The sequence below is a fragment of the Barbus barbus genome, assembly GCF_936440315.1.
Source record: "Barbus barbus genome assembly, chromosome: 1".
In the NCBI taxonomy this organism is placed as follows: Eukaryota; Metazoa; Chordata; class Actinopteri; order Cypriniformes; family Cyprinidae; genus Barbus; species Barbus barbus.
Genome location: NC_136729.1, coordinates 22088709 through 22110807, shown reverse-complemented (window position 1 = coordinate 22110807; position 22099 = coordinate 22088709). Strand labels below are relative to the sequence as shown.

The 22099-nt window shown below is 37.5% G+C and overlaps 1 protein-coding gene across 5 annotated transcripts; it reads right to left on the bottom strand.

Annotated features, from left to right (window-relative positions):
• Positions 1–8: 8 nt before the first annotated feature.
• Positions 9–15424, bottom strand: LOC306848766 (AKT-interacting protein-like). Of its 5 annotated transcripts, none has more exons than XM_079383525.1 (10): positions 15343–15424; positions 13805–13908; positions 12193–12401; positions 11798–11862; positions 11164–11264; positions 7850–7938; positions 7586–7684; positions 5099–5206; positions 1431–1531; positions 9–1231 (listed from the first exon to the last, which is right to left on the bottom strand). In XM_079383525.1, exons 2-9 carry the CDS (start codon positions 13844–13846, stop codon positions 1459–1461), a joined length of 786 nt encoding a protein of 261 aa, XP_079239651.1. In that variant the 5' UTR covers positions 13847–13908; positions 15343–15424; the 3' UTR covers positions 9–1231; positions 1431–1458. The 5 variants fall into 5 exon arrangements, with proteins under 5 accessions (XP_079239651.1, XP_079239648.1, XP_079239650.1 ...); XM_079383522.1 differs by having other exon boundaries at positions 1471–1531; XM_079383524.1 differs by lacking the exon at positions 15343–15424 and adding an exon at positions 14784–14943 and having other exon boundaries at positions 1471–1531.
• Positions 15425–22099: the final 6675 nt, after the last annotated feature.

The window sequence follows — 22099 nt, the reverse complement described above, 5'->3', positions numbered from 1 at the left end:
AATATATTCATGGAACATGATCTTTACTTAATACCCCAATTATTATTTTTTTTAACATAAAAATCAGCCATTTTGACCCAAACAATGTATTGTTGGTTATTGCTACAAATATACCTCAGCGACTTACAACTGGTTTTGTGGTACAGGGTCACACATATTATATACACACATATTTTATTGCAAACTCTAGCCACTAAATACAAAATCAGACCAGTTTCATGATTTATGCATTTATTTGTTTATAACGGTAAAAAAAAAAAAAAAAAAAAAAAAAACATTACTTGCACAGCTGAGCTCACATCAGTATACTTACTGAAACGGTCCAAAATAAAAGTAAAAAACATAATTTGTAAAACGGCACAATTTCTAAAATTTAAACCATCGTACATTTCTAGATAAATAAATGAGAGCTATGTACTCTATAGAGGCCATTCATTTCATTGAACTGCTCCACTATTTACACATCAAACCCCATTTAGATCAAACCGTTAGGACACACAAAGTGAACAACATTACTGAACAATAAGGATTAACTTGGTGTCTTAATGAATAGTATTTGTCTTGCTCTGCATTTTACATTAAAACCATTTCATACACAGGATATTACACACACACACACAAAGAAACGACCTCAACCCAAATACATCAAGACGCAAAATCAAAGCGTTCTTTCCCAGTCTGCAAATGCTTGAAATTTAAAAAAAAAAAAAAAAAAAAAAAAACCTTATAAACCAAGTTTGTAGGGAAAGGAAAATAAAATGCATTAAACCAAGTTTATCAATTAGAAGAGCATGACCTACACAAATAAGTGAGGTGCTTTGTTGTGCCTGAAAACATTAACACGTGCAAGTAACAGTACTGACTAGAACCATCTCTGTGCTGTCTGTGCGTTCAAGCCTCAGCACTTAAATGAACGAGTGGGGTCTTTAGCTCTATACTGGGAACAGGTCTATAATTCTCAAGCCATTATAGCAGTTTAAAACGGTTTTCTTTTAAAGCTGAGCGAGGGTTTTGCGAATGAAGATGAAGTTCTTAGAACTGCATCAGAATTCTATTTATGTGGTTCGATGCAGCCACAGTAGCGTAGCGCCCCTCCTGGTGGACAGACAGAAGCACTGAATGTTCATGTCTGAAGGGGGTTGTCCTCTTTGCTGAAGGGCTGAGTGGAACCAGGCTTCACCCAAGACAGGCCAGACACCGGCAGTCCTTTGTTATAATCCTCTGGCCGCTGCTACAACAACAAGACGACCATTGGTCACAAGCACCAGGGGTGTAATTAAATTCACATTCTAACCAACCCAAGTATGTAAAGTAGAAAAAGACAACAGGAAACAGAAAAGGAAACCGTGATCCACACACACACACACACACACAAGCTCATGCTTTAAAAAGAGACATGCATCAGATACCAGGAAGAAGCCAGTTTTTACTTGGTTGTGGGGAGCAGTCAGGGGAGCGTCACACACTCACTTTATGTGCAAACATCATCTCTTTTGCCTCTTCATGCACCGCTGGATTCCACGGAGAGAAGCTGCAGAGAGAAAACACAAACATCAGATGCGGAAAAACAAATGAGCCAAAGTCCAGTCTGATGACTTAACACTGAACTTTTAACCCTACTGAACTAAAACTCCTGGTTTCATTTTCACAAATGAATCCAAGTTTCAAATAGTTTGGCTATATTTACACTGCAAAGATCTTTTGACTGATTTTTGTCTTGCCTGTATTCACATTTATTCCAACCAAACTAGAATGATTCCACTGAACTGCTGACTCTTGACTTTTGAATGGCTGTACATGAAATTTATATAACTCACGTCGAATGCACAACAGATATGTTCCAAGCATGGTTAATCGTGTCCACTTGCCAACATTGACACATTGAAGCTGTAACTTATTTGTAGCACAACATTTGACAGAACTAATGAAAACTGTGGTTTTTGCCAGTTATGTAATCTGCAGGTTGTTAGATCTAGAATTCTACAGCAATTTATTTAAATGAATTTGAGTAAGAGATTGTGCGTATAAATTATCTGTGGTCTGTACAGCATCTCTATCTCTTCCTTCAAAAACACTAGTGTAATCACCTCATTGATGAAAATTAAGCTAGTTTTCAAAGATGGAATATTCATGGGGCACTGGCTCAAAACATGTTTCTATGCTCCCGAATGTGCACAATCTCTTATATAATATAAAGTTTCCATCTCAAAGGCAGCTGCGAGTTGTGGTGGCTTGGAGTTCGAACTCTGATGTAGATCAGATGTCCAGATATCAGAATGGTATACGATTTAAAACCACATTTGTAAGTGGCTCAGAGTAGATCCAAAAAAATAGAGTTGTGTTTACATGTGTGCGACAATATGCAATCTGTGTCAGATGCGAGTTCCAGTGTAAATACAGCTTAACCCTCTGGTTGTGTTCGGACTCCGGTCACGCCTTTTGTGTTACCGGTCAAAAATGACCGGACTCCAAACAACTGCTTATAAATCTGTCATTATGCTATATTATCACTAAATATTGGATTCAATCTTTTTGTCAACTTGTTTTCTTTCATTTAGGACTGGTTTTGTGTTTCTATTTGCATCCGATTAATCGTAGGCCTCATTTATCCGAGAGTAGGTACCTCATTTTTTGAGTGAAAAAAACATTTATGAATAATTTTCACAATATTAAACAAAAAATTATAAAAATTTGCACTGTTTCTCACACTAGTGTACTTTAATGTTTAATCAGGAAGTTTGCTTTTAAATGCTTTTATTTTGTACAAAATTGCAAGAAGTCACACTCGTGGTGTTCCCGGTCAAAAATGACCGGACTCCGAACAACTGCTTATAAATCTGTCAATATACTATATTATCACTAAATATTGGATTCAATCTTTTTGTCAACTTGTTTTCTTTCATTTAGGACTGGTTTTGTGTTTCTATTTGCATCCGATTAATCGTAGGCCTCATTTATCCGAGAGTAGGTACCTCATTTTTTGAGTGAAAAAAACATTTATGAATAATTTTCACAATATTAAACAAAAAATTATAAAAATTTGCACTGTTTCTCACACTAGTGTACTTTAATGTTTAATCAGGAAGTTTGCTTTTAAATGCTTTTATTTTGTACAAAATTGCACAAAGTAACACTTGTCAAAAATGGCCGGCCATTGAAAGTGAATGGGGAAGAATGAAAGAAACAACTAGTGTTCAGGAGCATGTTGTGCTTGCAAACATAAATGCCTTGGACCAGTGCGTGCATGTATACTCACGCTATCACACACACACACACACACACACACACACACACATCTATGCATACAAACTATTGTATTACACCTATTTCATCCTACCCTGAACTGTATGCAATATGCTTTTATGAATCTCATATTATAACTCTCTCTCTCTCTCTCACACACACACACACAATGCACACAAATGCTCAAACTGCCTTGTCTTTGGCCTGCATTGACTTCAAAATAATCTTTTTTTTTTCCATCCCTCGACCAGAACGTTACATCAACTTCAGCTGGGTCCTCAAAATCAGAAGATTGCTTCTTTTCAGTTGTTGCAAGGTTTTCAGCTTGTCCAGTGATATTTTTATCTTCCAATATATCTTGCAATGCATCGTCACTGTAAAATTCTTCTTCAGTTGTCTCTTCCTCGTGTAAATGACAAGCAAGGCACTGTGAGGCATTTGTATGCTCTAGCATTTAATTGTAAACTTTTGTTTACTCTGAGAGAACACGAAAGCCTCTAAACATATTGTCATAATGTTTTGTCTAGTACGGAGCCGCTTAGAGCTCATGGTGGTGGAAAGATTTCGGGGTGGGTGAAAAAAAAATCGGGGTGGGAGGAAAAAATATTTTTCAAATCTTTTGCGCTCCCTCGCAAAACTTTGCATTCTCTCGCAAAGATGTTTGCGTTCCCTCGCAAAACTTTGCGTACATCTTTGCGAGAGAACGCAAACATCTTTGCGAGAGAACGCAAACATCTTTGCGAGAGAACGCAAAAGATTTGAAAAATATTTTTTCCTCCCACCCCAAATTTTTTTCACCCACCCCGAAATCTTTCCACCACCATGAGCTCTAAGGGGCTCCGTAGTCTAGAATATGTGGTGAAAGAAAAGATTATTTTTGAGGTCAATGCAGGCTAAAGACAAGGCAGTCTGAGCATGTGTGTGTGTGTGTGTGTGTGTGTGTGTGTGTGTGTGAGAGAGAGAGAGAGAGAGAGAGAGAGAGAGATCCTTTTTTATTTATAAAAGGATATTGCATGCAGTTCAGGGTAGGATGAAATAGGTGTAATAAAATAGTTTGTATGCATGGATGGATGGGTGTGTGTGTGTGTGTGTGTGCGCGCGTGCGTGTGTGCGCATGTGTGTGTGTGATAGCTTGAGTATAAATGCATCCACACATGCAAAGGTCCAAGGTCTTTGTTTGCAAGCACAACATGCTCCTGAACACTAGTTGTTTCTTTTATTCTTCCCCATTCACTTTCAATGGCCGGCAATTTTTGACAAGTGTTACTTTGTGCAATTTTGTACAAAATAAAAGCATTTAAAAGCAAACTTCTTGATTAAACATTAAAGTACACTAGTGTGAGAAACAGTGCAAATTTTCATAATTTTTTCTCTCATATTGTGAAAATTATTCATAAAAAATGCTTTTTTCACTCAAAAAATTAGGTGCCTACTCTCAGATAAATGAGGCTTACGATTAATCAGAAGCAAATAGAAACACAAAACCAGTCCTAAATGAAAGAAAACAAGTTGACAAAAAGAATGAATCCAATATTTTGTGATAATATAGCATAATGACAGATTTATAAGCAGTTGTTCGGAGTCCGGTCATTTTTGACCGGGAACACAACGAGTGTGACTAGGTGAAATAAAACCCACAAAAAATTACGAAAATTCTAAAAAAATTTATGAGAAATACTTGTACCCTATGTGCGCAAAGTCAGTAAGTTTGAGTCCAATGCGATAACGTTAACTAGTATTTTCAGGAAAAAGAAAAAAAATTTCAGGTGAATTTGACCCGAACACAACCAGAGGGTTAAGAGTTCATAATTGTGGGGGAAAACTTCACAATACAATATCTGAGTGCTGTACTTGCCTTATTGCATAAGGGTCATCTATCTTCGGCTGATCAAACAGGTGACTATTGCATAGCTTGACACTGTCTACCACCTTGCTTTTGAATAGCTGGATGTCTTTGTCATACCTGCACAGAAAGCATTGATACAAGTAAGCAAAAGCAGTCGAGTTTATAGGACTTCAAAACAAGCTCTGAACTACTGAAAGGCAGGCACAACTAAGAGGAAATGAATGTGGGGGGGTACTAAACAAGCTTTCATCTTGATGTATGAAATCAAGCCTGAGGTTGGAATAAGCCTGTAAGCACTATATGACTTCCGAGGCACAGGAAGTCAAAACAAGATTAAACAAACACAGGCAATGGCCAAGCACATGAGAGAGATAGTGTGGTTACATCATTTCATCGAAACCGAAGCAACTTCAGTGGCTGACACTTATTTAGTGTATGTGCTGGGAAGATTTCAAACTGTGGAGACTGAAAAAAAAGAATATCTATTACTCACAGCTAGGGGTGTCGCGATATACAGGTATTGACGATAACCACAATATTTAAAATGAACAGGTCTCTTATGATAACACCACATGTAAAAATACTCCAGCGCCAGTACCTGGTTGACCTCCAGGTGGCAGTATTGCGCCTTAACCCTGACACCTGTCAAACAAGAGAGCTGCGACAGATTGAATTTGATTGTGCGGGTTAATATTGGCTTGGGCGGGTGGACAAAATTTGGGCTGGTTTGGGGTCAGTTTTGCGGTTTTCAAACATAAATTGTATAAGCTAATTTATTAACATACAAGCCCAAGTGTGCATATACTGCATCCAATCAGTCATTCCAACGTTACTAAACACAGGCACGCTGCAGACTGGTGCTGATGTTGACGTCGCGGCCACACTTTTAGCCAATCACTAGGGATCAGCAGACAGACGCAATGATTCATGAGTGACAGGTTTTTAGCACGATAACGGATAAAGTTACATGGTAAAGTGGCGAGTGTTTTAACTCTCAAAATGTGAATTACACCTGTTGAGGGAAAGATGACATGAAGGCTATATCACTTCAACTCTGAAATCAGAGCACAGTTAAATTATTTTATCAAAATCTATTTATATCTATACGATCCGGTCTTTCATCTTTTAAAAGGTCCAGATTGGTATATCCCTGAAAGCTGCTGGACTTGTTAGTTTTGAATGTGCAAAGTTCTGTATGAACTTCACGAAAGACTTTCTAGTTCTGTGTGAAATTATAGAGCAGGACATTATTGTTGTTGTTAATTTTTTTTATTGTCGGATTATCATACAGTATGAATGACAATGAATGACAGTTGTCAAAAAAAATACCTAATTATGTTGCTAATTCTGATCACTTATATTGGGCACTTTTTTAATCTAGCATTATTTTATTATTTTGTCGTCATTTTGTTTTAAGGAGTTAAACATTTCTCTTATCAACCTTGATTTCCATTATAATCACATTATTTTGACAGTTAAAGTTTTGGGCGGGTTTTTGTGAGCTTTTGTTGTTGGAAATCATCCATCCAATCTGGCAACACCGAACACAGCTCTTCTCGGAGTAGCTGTGAGCAGAGTAAGTTGTCATTATTTTACTATAGAGTGGGAAGTGTTACATTAACCTGTAAACAGAGGTTTTCTGTGTTCATATATTAAGTAAAGGGTGATTTCTTTACTCTTCTTACTTTTGTATTTGCAATCAATATGGCCTGTGCGTAGTAACACTTTCTTTGTTTATATCTGTTAACAGTTACACGATTAAAACTGATCTTGAAAAACTGAGCGACCACATTACTACATTAAACTCTGTAAAAGGTTAAGCTGCTCGCAGTGCCATGCACTTAATGCTTCATCTGCGGTCGTTCTAGACTCACATTAATACTGAATTAGCTGCGCTCTTACTGCATGATTTCAGTGGCGCCGGTGCAACTATAGGTTAAAGAGCTTAAAATACGGGTACGCAAGTTAACATGTTAAAATATCAGCTTAGATGTTAATATGGCAACACTTTACATTAAGGTTCATTAGTTAAGATAAGTTAATTACATTAGTTAACATGAAAAAAGAATGAACAATACTTCCACGGCATTTATTAATCTTAGTTCATGTTAACTTCAGCATTTACTAATGCATTAAAATCACAAGTTGGCTGTATTTTTATTAACATTAACAAAGATTAATAAATTGTGTAATAAACATATTGTTAGTTAATACATTAATGTTAACAAATGACATCTTATTGTAAAGTGTTACCATTAATATTTATTCATCACACTGTTGAACTTGACAGCATTTTCTCTCGTTATTTCATAGGAGCTCCAAAGACGACAGAGAAAGCCAGAGTCTTGTGCCCTGTGTTTTTCAGTATCCTTATGTTCGTTGGGTGAAAGAGAAAAACTCAATACATTTGACTGATATCCCCCCCCCCAAGGTTTCTATAGATATATCGATAGTGAATTCTTATGAAAAATCTAATATCATGACAGCCCTACTCACAGCACTGCAGCCTCTGGGTTGAGAGGATCCATGATGTTGATCTTATAGAAGATTGTGCGGGCGTACATAAGGACCTGCCAGATATGATTGTGGTTTCGCCTGCAAATTTATATAAATTTAAATAAATAAAATGCTTTTCCAATAGTCACATAGTACACAAAAGATAAATATTCCCAAAACAACCTTGATGTCAAAAATGTCAATACAGCAAAAGGGGGGGGGGGGGGGGGGGGGAGTTTTGTGTGTTTTTTTTTTTAAACAGACCTCCATTTGGTGAAAGCTCTCCTCACATCCAGCTCTCCAGAGACAGGGTCCACTAGTGGGTGGAAAACTGGGGTGTCAAAAACAACCCTCTGAGGAAAAAGAAAAAAAAAAAAAAAAAAGCAACAAAAGAACAGATCAGCTCTTCTGGTGGCAGCAAACTGAGATGACATGGGCATTGTAAAAATGTGTTCCCAATCATTTTGAACAATTAGTCGCTCGTGAGTTAAGCATAGCTATTATCGATAGACATTTCCATGATTTAAAGGGATAGCTCACCCAAAAATTTTAATTGTCATCAATTACTCACCCTCATGTCATTCAAAACCCGTAAGACCTTCGTTCATCTTCGGAACACAAATTAAGATTTTTTTGATGAAATTCATGTGACATCAGTGGCTCAACTTCAATTTTGTGAAATTACGAGAATACTTTGTGCGCAAATAAAACAAAAATAAATTCAACAATTCTTCTCCCCAAGTTACCATCTTCCACCATTTAGGAGAATACCAAGCTTTCCCCTGAACGCAAACAATGCTGATTACGCTGGGCGTCATGATACTCTCCAAAATGGCAGAATACGGTAACTCGGGGAGATGAAATGTTTCTTTTCTTGTGCAAGTATTCTTGTAGCTTCGCAAAAAAAAACAAAAAAAAAAAAAAAAGTTGAGCCACTGATGTCACATGGACAGTTTTACCGATGTCCTTACTACATTTTTGGGTCTGGGAACATTTCAGTTGCGTTGCAGTCTATGCAGGGTCAGAGAGCTCAAAAATATCTTAATTTGAGTTCCAAAGATGAATGAAGGTCTTGTGGGTATGGAATGACAAGAGGGCGAGTAATTAATGACAATTTTCATTTTGGGGTGAACTATCCCTTGAAGTGTTCGTTCATTTCTATAAATGAAAAATCAGAAAACAAGCAAACATGCAAGTAAGAAACTGTATGATGTAAATAAAATGAACATCTGACTTGATAATGTCGCCAGTAATTTTCTGTTCTTAGACACACCCTGATGACATTACATCATACAGTTACAGAATTTAGACTGAAGTATTTCAACATTCCATTTGGCATTAAAGGTGCCATAGAATGAAAAACTGTCTTTACCCTGGCATATTTAAATAATAACAGTTCTGTACATGGAAATGACATACAGTGAGCCTCAAACACCATAGTTTCCGCCTTCATATGCAAATCTCGTGATTAAAAAAGACCACTGAAAAACAGGCGAATCAGAACATAACACCGACTGTGACGCAACAGTCAGGATCACTACGCCCCCAACATTTGCATAAACCCGCCCTTGTTCTAAGCCGGCCGAACCATCAGAAGCTCTGCAGGTATTGTAAATAAACAAGCGCGGACAACAGCGAAAATAAAATAAATTTTATGTTCCAGGCCGTGCAGGGGGTGTGAAGTGCAGGGATGGGTTGGTGTCTGTATTCAGAAAGGCACAGAAAGCAAATAACGCGAGCCACTAAAGGGACATGGTTAGCTCCTTGCTAGCGGTAGCCTATTACAGTACATAAGATTTCACTCTCAGTAAGGAGAGATGAGGATGATGGCGAATGACTTACAGATCCTGAGCACCACTGACAAGCATCTGATCTTGTGACATGTGTGGTAAGTACTGTTGCTCCATAATGTAAACATAGTTTGTGTGATCGCGTCTCTTGAAAGTGAACTATAACGCGATCGATGGATCGTTCAAAAGCAGTTTCAATGCCTCGCATATTAATAACGGCTCCCTGATGCCCGCGTTTTATATACAGTATAATTACCCGACGATATAACTGCGAGAGAAAGTATTTAAATATATATTTTCCTCCCTATGCTTCCTTCTTGCTGATGAGCCGTACTGTGAAACAGCCAATCAGAGCAGAGCTCAACATTGAGCAGCGCTGTGAAACAGCCAATCAGAGCAGAGCTCAACATTGCGCAGCGCTGTGAAACAGCCAGTCAGAGCAGAGCTCATTATTATTCATGACCCTGCCAAATAAGCCAATAACAGACCGTTTCATTCTAGGGAGAAATCCTAGGGTTGTAAATGGACATGTAAAATCGTTTCTGGAGATTTTTTGCCCTTACCTAAGCCACATACCTTCTGTGTAGATATCAGAGAACAATTTAAAATACTGTATCAATGCATTCTATGGCACCTTTAAAACAATGAAACGTGTAAAGACTTCAGCAAAGTTTGATTTTACCATGTCTAATTTAAGTAAGAGGTGAAAATGTTTAGTCTTCGTACAAGTCAAATTCTACTTCAAAAAGTTGTTTATCATCATCAGTCTCCTGGGTGTATTTTTTTTAAAACAGACCTTTACATGACAAACTCTTCTCTGTACAATCTGACTTGTGTTGTAGCCTGGAATTAAATACACCATGCTGGTTTCGTCTGGCCAGAGGAGAACTGGCACCCCGACTGAGCCAATTTTCTCCCAAGGTGATTTTCTCCATTCCTTACCACTGTCGCATTTGGCCTTCTTAGTTGGGGACGCTTCATTTCTGGCAAAATTGTCGGCTTTATTGCACAGACATTATTTGAGAAGAACTGAGCTGGACGATGACACTGAATTAACAATGAACTGTGGCAACACTATTATCCTGTTTAACACTGTAAAGCTGCTTTGACAGAATCTGTATTGTATAAACTGCTATATATACACAAAGCATAATACTGCATCACAGTCTCACAGGCAGTAAATGTTTATTTATAGGGTTTAAGAAAAAACAACATGCACTTCGTGTATAATGGAAGTATTTCTGCTATACCAGTTCCTTGGTTTTAGATTGCACTAAGGAAATACAAGCTCCACTTTCAACACTAGTTTCGGCAGTCATAACTCCAATAACAGCTGTGGATCGAGGAGCAGTTTTCTCCATTTATCAACAAAATGCCAAGACCATGCATACACACTCTTGGTGTTATATTTTAAAGCCACAAGTATGCAAGTGTCCTACTCTCCTGCTTCATCATAAAATATAATGCATAAGGAGCTATGCACAGAAATTCGTTTCTACTTGGTCACTTTTCCTTGAACTTTTTAAAGCAACCAACCATCGCTATATTAATCTTGGGCTCATATTTAATGGTCTAACACTTCAAATAGTTCTAATTCATGGTGTGTGGTGCTCCTACAATGACTGTAAATGAGTCTGCAATTACAAAAAAAAAAAAAAAAACCCCGCAAACTAGTGTGGGGAGCCATTACAGCGAGCCATGGATAGATTGAACACGTAGCAAAACCTTGGTCATGGTACAGCACAAAATTCAGCGGAAAAATGTGTGGAAATTGTATACTATACTTACAGGACAGTCTCCATCTGGGTAGTTATCAGGAATGTAGACGGTGAACTTAAACACACCATCTTGGTACAAGCCATGTCGAATGAAAATCACACCAAACCACACTGCAATAGAGATAAGACATTGATGGATACTTAACGGAGCAAATCAGCAATATAGCAAATCAATTAAACTCAACTCAGTTATTGAACATTGATAATTTCACAGGTAATCTATTTGAGGATTCAAAACAAGCAATGAAGCACAATGACTAATGCTGTGCTCCTTACAAAAACAGGTGTGGGAGTCTTCTATAAGCCTGACTTGTGACCATTTTGATTTCCATGGTCTGATGTTTGGTAGATGCATAACAAAATAAAATGCCAATCCTAGTATGTTTCGCATGTGTGAGAACATATTCGATTTCATTAATCATGCACATCTCCCAAGGCACCAACATATTCACGTGACACTGAAACTCCATTTTGACAGACATAGAATTCAACACAAGTTATTCCAAGTTCATCAACTGCACATTCTGTTGCACTTTTCCAAGCAGGAAGTTGGAAATTCTATAGGAGTTGAATGGAATGCAGCATAAGAGCGTTCTGTTTGAAAGCATCCGTGACAGACAGAACAGAGACGAAGACATCCTTACTTAGTGCTGATCTGTATGAAGGTTGTACATAGATGCCAGGGAGCTTCTGCTTGATCACCAATGTGCTGCAACAGACAGATGGTCATAATTGTACATTTCAAACATACACCTCAAAATATGCGGTCAAACTTAAGGGTGTTGCTAAAAAAAAAAACTCCAAGACAACTGCTGAATAACAAACGTGATGCATTTTCTTATTTAATTCAGTTATATGATCATAAAATTATATTCAAGTATGAGATGTTTTATAGTCACAGCTTCATTTATTCAACACTTCTTTAAAAAAAAAAAAAAAATTTAAAAAAAATTGCCCAAAGCGTAGTCGAAGCCTGTGGAACCTGGTCTTTTGTACAGTTACCCATGAAACCAATAAATAAAAACAGAGCAGAACTCACAACTCAGCGAGCAGCGAGTACTCCAGGTAGAAAGGGCCATATGAGGCATGGGTGCCATTGGCAGGCTTTGTTGAGGAGGCCGGCGAGGCGGCTTTAGTGATGGGGATGGCATTCTTTGGGATGGAGGGAAGCTGTTTTTTACCAAACGGAGGACGAGCTGGACTGGATCTCTGCTCTCCTGGACCACCCTGCTCCTCACCGTCAGATCTCTACATAAACAAAATCACACTTATTTAATGGTTCTAAAAACTACAGAAACCTTTTATTTGCAATAGTTAATAATGTTAAGCATTTGAAGTTTCCAGGGCCATATCAATGATCATCTAATACTCAATATGCCTGCCACTGTCCAGCATCATTTCTTCAAAGAAGTGTACATTTTCAATGTAGTAAATGAAACAAGCAGTTCTTAACAAAGTATTTTTTTTTTTTTACTGTAGAACAACAAGTTGCTAAAAATCAAAGAATTAGCAAAGTGATATGCTACCTACCTATAAATATTTTCTTTTGAAATGTGATGTTGATTTGGAAAACTTTTTGCAAGCTTCTTTCTTATACATTTTTCATACAGTGCCTTCAAAGGCCTTCATCCACCAATACATATCTAGCACGGTTAATACATTTTACCATATTTAAATTCGTAATGCAGAATTCCACACATTTTCTCCATAAATCAGCAGAGAGAAAAGAAAAACAGAGAATCCATCTGGGCTTGACTATAATTCAAGAGATTAAAATCAAAGGTAAAGAATCAAAAAGGTTTATGAAGGTAAAAATCAGTCACCATAAATCCTAGGTCTGGGGATTAATAAAAAGAAAAATAAACACTGCAAACTGATTCAGCTATTCAGCACACAGCCTGTAATAAAGCCAATGACATCAAAACACAGCTGAATAAATCACAGAATACAGTCAAATACACCCTTCAAAGTAATTACTAACAGCTAGTCCAAATGTCTATCATAAATTAAACAGAGCAGTTTAGTCATGAGTCAGAAATCTATTAAGAAACAGCTGAATTTAACGTCTTTATGACAGCTGCAAAGTCACGCCACACCCAAGTCAGGACAACACCTTTGTAGTTTACAACAAACAATCTGTTAGCCAAATCAAAAGCACTAATTGACAGCAATTCTCAGACATTACCAACAAACAACCATAACTCCAAAACAAATCAGAATTGAGTGACAAGCCTCCATCATCCTGTAAGAAAAAAAGCCCTCCTTCACTTAAAAAAAGCTTGTGACTTCAGAGAGGCTGCTCTGTGCAAAATTACCTTTAGACCCTGAGCCTTCCACGTGGTTTCTTATTGAAGTCACCTGTTGTAAACATTACTCTGTGACCAGTCATTTAGACTTCAGGTAAAGGGATAAGCTAACAATGTCAGACAGTATCTCAAAAAAAAAAAAAAGAAAAAGCCAACTAAGTTCATATATTTGCATTACAAGTACTGCTTTTACAGCACATTGTCTGACAGGAGAAATGGTGACAAATCTTGTGTCAATCTCACAAACTGATCCGCCAGCTAGTTTAATAGATCAGAAATAAACGATAGGATCAAGAAGTCAAATGTGTTCATGAGAAGACATACAGGTGGACTGCCATAATTCACCTTACGACCAGCGTTTGTCGACATGCTCCAAAATGGGTTCATTACTCATTGAACTCTCGATGGGTGTATGCTTGTTCACTGTTTGGTGGCATCCGAAGAATTTGCTGTGAGAGAAAGAGACAGAAAGAGAAAGAGGAAAAAAGTGCTGATGAGAGCCTGGACATTTGGAGAACACAATGGGCAACCTGATGCTTTATGGCAGCTGGTGGCAATCCAATCCCCAATTGCCATGTTGTTGTCAGCGCTAGTGAAAACTTCAGTGAGCTACTGTCTAATATAGAAGTTTTCAATCTTTTAGATGACACAGACCCCCAACTATTATCATCCTGAGAGACCCCTAAAACGTAAAAGGCAGCTATACATTTGTATATATAAAGATCCAATTTACACTGACTAAACAATTAATATTATAAGTGTGTAAATAATTATTTTGCAGAATATTTAGTTTCTCTTAGCTTACATAATAAAAAAAGCTATATTGATTATTATTTATTAACTTTAAACGTATTGTGTATTTCTTTTCCATATATATATATATATATATATATATATATATATATAGTTTTCCATGGACCCCAAAACCTCTGATCTACAAGAGCAAACAAATCAATACGGTCAGCTCTAACAGACATTAACCGAAGGCCCAAGAATTCTCCATATAGTTTATATAAAATTATAACCAGGGTGAGGGAAAATCCAGCTGTAATATTATACAGTGACATATCAACGCCTGAGACACTGGACGAACCGCCTCTACTAGAAACAAGAGCTCGGACTCCTCGTAAAGCAAATATATTGCCTTTATTTCTACCTGACACCCACTGCAGGAAGCTTTGTTTGGTGACCGGTAAAATTTAGCGTTTAATGAAGTGTTCTCTGGGATGAAAACACAGAGTTTGCGTTATTGTCACGGTATTTGTAGTATGGCTAGACTAGCCTTTATTTAGCAAAACCTCCAAAAGTAACGGGTTCCACTTACTTGAGACAAATAATGTCACCTGGCTGAAGACATGTTACACGGGAACTTGTCCAAATGCGAAACAGTTTGATTTAAACTTTATTATTCTATACAGTTAGCTAAACCACCGTCGACCCTGTTATCCGAATAATCTCACGCAAATACCGAACACACCTCTAACTAACTTGACAGGAAAAGGCGGGACATAAACACAAGTGAGAGACGGTGATTGGCTCTCATTGTGAGTGACAAGCCCTTCACCCTATCAAACGTTCAAAACAGCAATCCACAAGGTTAAATGTCTCCAGGTTAACGTTTAGAGAGCAAATATTTGGCACATACCGATCGTTTTAGATGGAAAATATTGTGGGAAAGACATCAGCAGCGAAGTGTACAGCGAAAGTGGTTTTAAATCAGATTACAAAAATACTAGCTTCTTATGTTGGCAGCTCAAGTTATAAACTCTGCGTTTTAACTGACGTGAGTTGTGGATTTGCGCTTACAGTCCGATATACACGGGCATACCTACGTTAAACGTTCATAAACATTTGTAAATCCGAATGTACTTTGAGAAACTTACCGTGCTAAACTCAGGACATTTCACGGCTTTTTAAAACATGTTTTTTAGGTTCCACCCTCCCCGCTGACGGACGGCACAGAGTGAGCTCGCGCGCTGTCATTGGCTTATAGAGACGCACGGTGCACCCTATTGGTGCATTTCCCTCTTAATCATGTCAGACCAAAGTAGTACACTCGGATTGGTGCTTTTAATCATGCTTTTATTAAACAGATTCATTGGAAGCTATTCATATATAATGAGGTCAATTTATGACAAGCTTTAGTGAACCTACAGCTATTCATTGTTTTAATTATGAAGTTATGAAAATGGGAATATGTAATATATTTCTTAATTTTTTTATATAAGCCTTTATAAAATCAAAACATCAAATATTCCTAAGATATAACACCGTTGGAGTAGAAATAACGTAACGTAGCCTATCAGTTCTCTTCATAGGCTATACTAAAATAAGAAAAGTTCAGTTTTTAGTCATTATAAGAAATGCTTGGAGATATATCTGATGACGCATACTTGGCCTTTCACTTCAGCGTTGCAGAATAAAGTTAAGCAGCAAATACATTTTCCGCATACACAGTGATTGCTAAATGGATTGACTGATTTTGCAATGTCCCCTTTAGGACAACAGAGGGAGTCAAATACTAGGATTCAGAGTAGCCTAATTCAACATTGTCCCTTTCAGACGGCCTAGTTTCACCCTCTCTAAATAAGCACATAGGCTTTTGCTTCGGAAATCATTAGTGTCATTATCAAAACTGATTTCATTACATGGTCACAATAGTAGATTACATATAGACAGTTTCATGGTGGCCTGCTACAGTCACATATGAGTATTCTTCCTGCTGTGTCTTCTGGAGTGATTGCTCTGTAAAATTTGGTACCTGACGTTTGATTGATTGATTGATTTCTTGAGGGATATGCCTAATAATAATTTATGAGGAACAGAGAGAAATAGAAAAAGCTAATTTACTGCTTCACCGATTTACCTAATTGAGGAAAATGACATTGTCCAGAACTGAAAAGTGGAAGCTAATTATTGACTTAATTATTGTTTAATTATCTGATTCCATTTTGTTTTTCAACGCAGTCTGCTAATAAAAGTAATCGGCCTGTAGTTTCTTCATGCAGCCAGTAAACAAAGCAAGGTCACTGACTCTTTGACAGGATGAATTTGACTGGATTCCAGTGGCATTTCCAAAATGTAAATGTTGGACACGAGAAAGGTGATTGCACTCAGCCTCTGATGCAAATACCCTCTGGCCTATATACCTGAGCTGGATAAGTTAAGAATGTTGCCAGCACAGAAAATTAATGTTTGCTTTGTTCGACAAATAAAATAATGTGGCAGTTTGGTTTCAGCCTGAACTTTTTAATTTAATTTTTAATCTTTTTCATCCTGATGCTGTGTAAGAACAAGTCAGCGCTGAATATTGTATATGTTCTGCTGTGAAGCAATGTTTGTCATAGCTTTCTGTTGATACTGTCTCTTAGGGTTTGTAATGTATGAGTTCACCTAATGAGGTTTGACCTGAGAGGTCAACAGAACTCAAATTCAGCAAGTCTTTTTGTGCTCCCATTTAGGAAAACCTGCTTTAAAAAGTCTTTTTTGAGAAGACTTTAAAATAATGGATTTTAATCAGGCTTTTTTTTTTTTTTGCTTCCTTAGTCTGTTGTTTGAAGTGAAAAAAGCAACAGTAATGAGCAGCTGGGATGTTGTTTTGTCATTTTTTGTTATAGATTAATGTACCAGACTTTCTAAAAAGCAGACACTCAGAAGGCCATTGTGTTCGAAACTGCAGATGAAAAATATCCTGTGCTCATCCTCTCCATCACTCTGCATCTCCTCTGAGACAGCAAGGGCCTGCTTATTCTGATCTGCAATTTGGTTTAAATGACAGTTAAAAATTGCAATTGGCAGCCCCCCAGTGAAATATGCCACGACAGCAAAAGCCATAAAGCAGGCAGAACGAATGACTTCACGTCTACATAATAAGTAATAACAATGTTAGTTTGAATAAGAAAAGCCAGAGCTGGATTCAGATGCAATATTCATTGTTGGAATATGCACGACTGGGGAGAGGAAAGAGGAGGAAAAAAAGCATCAACCAAGTCCCACACACAGCAATAGTCTTGTCTTATCCCTAAGGCTATGGCCCGGCTAGCACCTCAATGCAGCAATTATTTGCTATAATGACTGCAGTTCAAATAAGCCTGGAGATTTTATTAAACCAAATGAGGAAATCTTCAGTGTATTATCACCTTGTGATTGACAGTGACAAGTGTTGGGCCAGCTCAGATGTGAGTGTGATGAAGAAGCTCTCGGCAAAGCTCTCAATAATGTTCCCCCTGATAAAGTTGCCTATTGAACTCCAGCGAGAAGAGAGAGCAGAACTGCACGCATATTAATTCTCATTGTCAAGAGGTGGTTATGGGAGCAAGGGCAGACGGAGGAACGAATAGTCTGGCTGGGCTGGAAGTCCCTTACACTGCCTGGGCTGGCATTTTACTGCACTAATGAAAAGGAGATCTATTGTGCCCGATCATGTGCGTAGATTTTACTATATGACAGTTATAATGAAAGAGAAATATTCATATTAAAAGCAAAGGTTATTCACAGAGTAGGCTAAGCTTTCCTAAGCTGCAGCCTCTACAGGAAAAAGACAACCTGTGATGCAGATAAAGTGGAAAGAGGAGTTAGAGAAAAAGAAAAAGCGACAGAGTGCTGTTTCTTAGTCTGGACAAAGGGGGGAGACAATGCACTGCTAATCAGCTGTGTTTACGCACAACTGAACCCTGCTGAAAGGGATAAGGGTTTATTTTGAGATAATGGCCATTATTCTGGTTTACACAGACTATTAAATACAGTTCGACGCATTGCTGGCCACAGAGCATAGTTTCTGCAATAACCGAAAAGCCGATGGAAAAATACTATTGGGATTTTGTCAAAGGAACCAGGGTGATGCGAACTTCAGGTTTGGCCAACAAAAATACGTCATCACACTATAGTGTGTATGTTGGCTGTGTTCGAAAGCTTAGGCAGCTGACTTGATGCTTCACTGCCTTGACTTCGCAGGTACTGTATGTGCACAAAGGCAGCATAACGGTTTAATGATCGACAACAAAATATAGAGGGCTTCGGTGATAAGAAATAACATAAAAAGTGAAAAAAGTTGGTCAAAAACCTACATTTACACAAACTGACAATCATCCACAACTTTCAGATGCATTTTTAGCTCAACACACGATTGTGGCAGCAAAAAATCAGATGAAGACATAGGCAGGGACGGATTATGACTCACTGGTGCCCTGGGCACTGACTGATTATAGGCCCCCCTCAGTTGAAATTGCGCTCATTTTTTCTTAAATTCAAATAGTATATAGTAATTTTATCTACACTAAGTGAAAATAGCAGTATTTTTAGCGATATGCTATTTACACTATAAGTGCAAAATGTGGGCTATTTGCACTAATTTACATTATCAAAGAACATTATCATTGACAGAATTAAAGCACTCTCAAAAACTCCCATTAATCACTGAAGTTGCTTACATTGTGAAAATAATATCTTGCTTACATCGTAGGCACTTCCGCACTTGTTTCTGATGAGAGAAATCGGCATAGAGCAGAATTCATTCAGGAGCGCGTGCACTGAACAGAACAGCTGTTTCAGCGATGACTCATCTGAACGCCTCTTATTGGCCATTGTACTCATTAACTCAACAGAATCATGTGTGATTGGTTATAATGCATAATGCCAGCGAAGATGAGCGAACAATTTAGCAGCTGATGATGTGCCGCACTGAATGATCGCGGCCAGGGAATAGCAGTATTTCGGCCCCCCTCTGGTCCAGTGCCCAGGGCATGTGCCCGGTAGGCCCGTGCGTTAATCCGTCCCTGGGCATAGGAGAAGGAATTGAGGCTAACATTGGATTAGGATGTGGCTTGATGCCTTCCTATTTTGGAATGTATCCTCAAGGCAGCATTTTTCAGCTTTCGGACCTTGCCAAAGAGTAATCTGCTGGCAGTGCAAAAAGGTGTTTTTTTTATCAGTCAGCTTTTGGCAAGAACCAAATCAAGTCACCTTTATTTATAAAGTGCTTTATACAATACAGAATGTGTCAAAGCAGCTTCACTGTGATAAACAACAAAAATAACAGAATCAATTATGGAAACTCAACTATGAAGATTCTGCAATAAAGCAGCTCTAAAAAGACTATAGTGTCATTATAACCACAATCAGATAACATTAATCATGTCAGAAAAATAAGATGTTCTTATGAAAATATTTGAGAACAATTTAGGATTTTTCAAGAATTGCACAGTTTATGAACTGAAATCTATGACCGCCCCATCTAATTGATAATCCAATGAAATACTATTAAATTGTGTGCAGTCAGCGTGAATGATATGTGTCATAATTCACTATTGTTTCTTGGGTATGTTATGCTAATCTTAACAGATCTGCACGCAGAATAATATAACTTAATTTTAACTAAGAAACTAGCATCCACACAACAGTTTTAATCAAAAATATATAGGGAAACTCACTTATAATAACCAGTGCACAGACAATATGAAGAATTATCTTTAGGCTGGATGCTCTGGGCAGAATTGGGACTCTGGCAGAGTTGCTTTGAAAGACAGTGCACACATTATTGTCTGCAGTATCAGCGAGTAAGTGATGTGGGCTCTATGTCCGCATATGCATCACACACGCCTCCATTTATTAGAGCTATGCACTAAGTACAGGCCATGTTATTGGATCCCAGACACGTTCTCTGGCGCTGGATATATATTAAGATGAAGCAATCTCATTTAATAACACCCAAACTAATAAAAGGCAGAGAAGATTGGAAATTAAATTTATGAATATTGCTCAGCAGCAGGGGTTAGCCCAAAAAGGCAGGCTTGAGCTGTCAGTCTTGAAGCAGATGAGTTCTTATGAGGTTCAGACGGGCTTCTGGAGAAACAGGGAGACACTCTGGCACAACCTTCAAAAGCAGGAACAGAGAAAGCACTGTGACTTAACTGAGGTCTCCAAGTCACCATATTAAACAAGAGTGAATTAGACATCTGAACATATGCTCCTTTTGTAAATTCACAAAATTCTATGTATGCTAGTGGATAGATCACTTCATATGTCATGTTAAGCTTTATTTATGCCTGTATATGACATACTCTGAGGTATATTTCTTCAGCAGACAGGCATTTTACTATAACAAACCGAAAAGATACTGAAAGATATATTCCAGATAATGCAGAAAGATACAAATCACCATCATTTTTAGCTATATTATTATTGTATGCACACTCAGCTGTAGGCTGATCCATCTTTTGCGCTTATTCAGCCATGCTACAACTCATTAAATGTCTATATGCATGGGCAGATATATTACTTACTTTTACTACTTTATTACAGACTGAATTATAGGCCTCAATCTACAATAGGGTAATTATACTTGTATTTTTATATTAATAAAGTGTCTTTACCTTTATTCAGTATTTATATTCTTAATTGTATTTATTTTGACATGATAAATGTTTATTTGTATGTAATTAAAATATTGTATAGGTTATAGGCCTATAGAGTTACAGTTTTGTATGTGGTTATTGTAGGTCTAGTTTTGATTTTTAATTGCATATATTTTGACATGTAGCCTAGGCTATAGCCTACATGATGTTTATTTTAATAATAAATATTGTATTGTATCGTACATAATGGGCCGTATTTTTTGGCAGATACTGTATTTATTGTAATTTGTGATTGTATCTATCTTTAACTTTAAACCATCGTTTTTTTTGGAGAGACTTTTGACTGTCAGGATCTGATTGCAATTGAATGAGTGAACCTCCTGGGTGCCGGTATAGAGCACAATATTATATAAGGATGAGGAGACCGGTGATTGGGTTTAGATGATGTATTGACATGATATTATCAATTTACAGGCAGTAGAGACATTAGTCTGCAATACAAGAAAGACAATAAACAATCATGAATAACAATAATTAGGCATGTACACAACAACATCCATTGGCACATAAAGGCAGCCAAAGTATACTAAATCCTCTTCTGTAACATTCCTCAGTGAAGAATACTATTCAAGAAGGGAGAATAAAAGTATCTACGTACACACTAAGCCATAAGTGATCATCTAACATGATAAACATCCCTCCATATATGGCTATAATCACGGCACATCAGAATGTGATCGCTGTTGGTATAAACAGCTCAAAATAATCAATACCCACCTAGCACCAGACGTCGTTTTTTGGGCTAAATCAAGTCGGCCCGTCATGGCCTTATTTTAGACCAAAAATCGACATTGAAAATTGGTCTTTGTTTGGTCCGTCGGATTTGGTCAGGATTTAGCCCAAAAATCAACGTTTAAAATTGGGTTTTGTTTGGTCTGTCTAATTTAGTCCAAATTTAGCAGAAGCACGTTTATTTCGCACTATATAGCCCTAAAATAGCCATGCACATGTAGCAAGTGAAGAATGACCTGACATATATCTGAAGCAGTGTTAAATATATTGAAATATATTTTAAAAGTACATTAAACAAAGCTTGTTCCTCGGGATACATGTGTAAATAGGCTGTGTACAAATTCATGTTTTTATTCAACGTTATTTCTACACCAAGTTTACCGTTTCTAAAGCTATTATATAATATAATACAATATAATGTATTATATTATATGTGCGTACATTCTGCGTGACCTCTACCTGCATTAATGGGCGTGGCTGAACTGGAGCTGAGAAA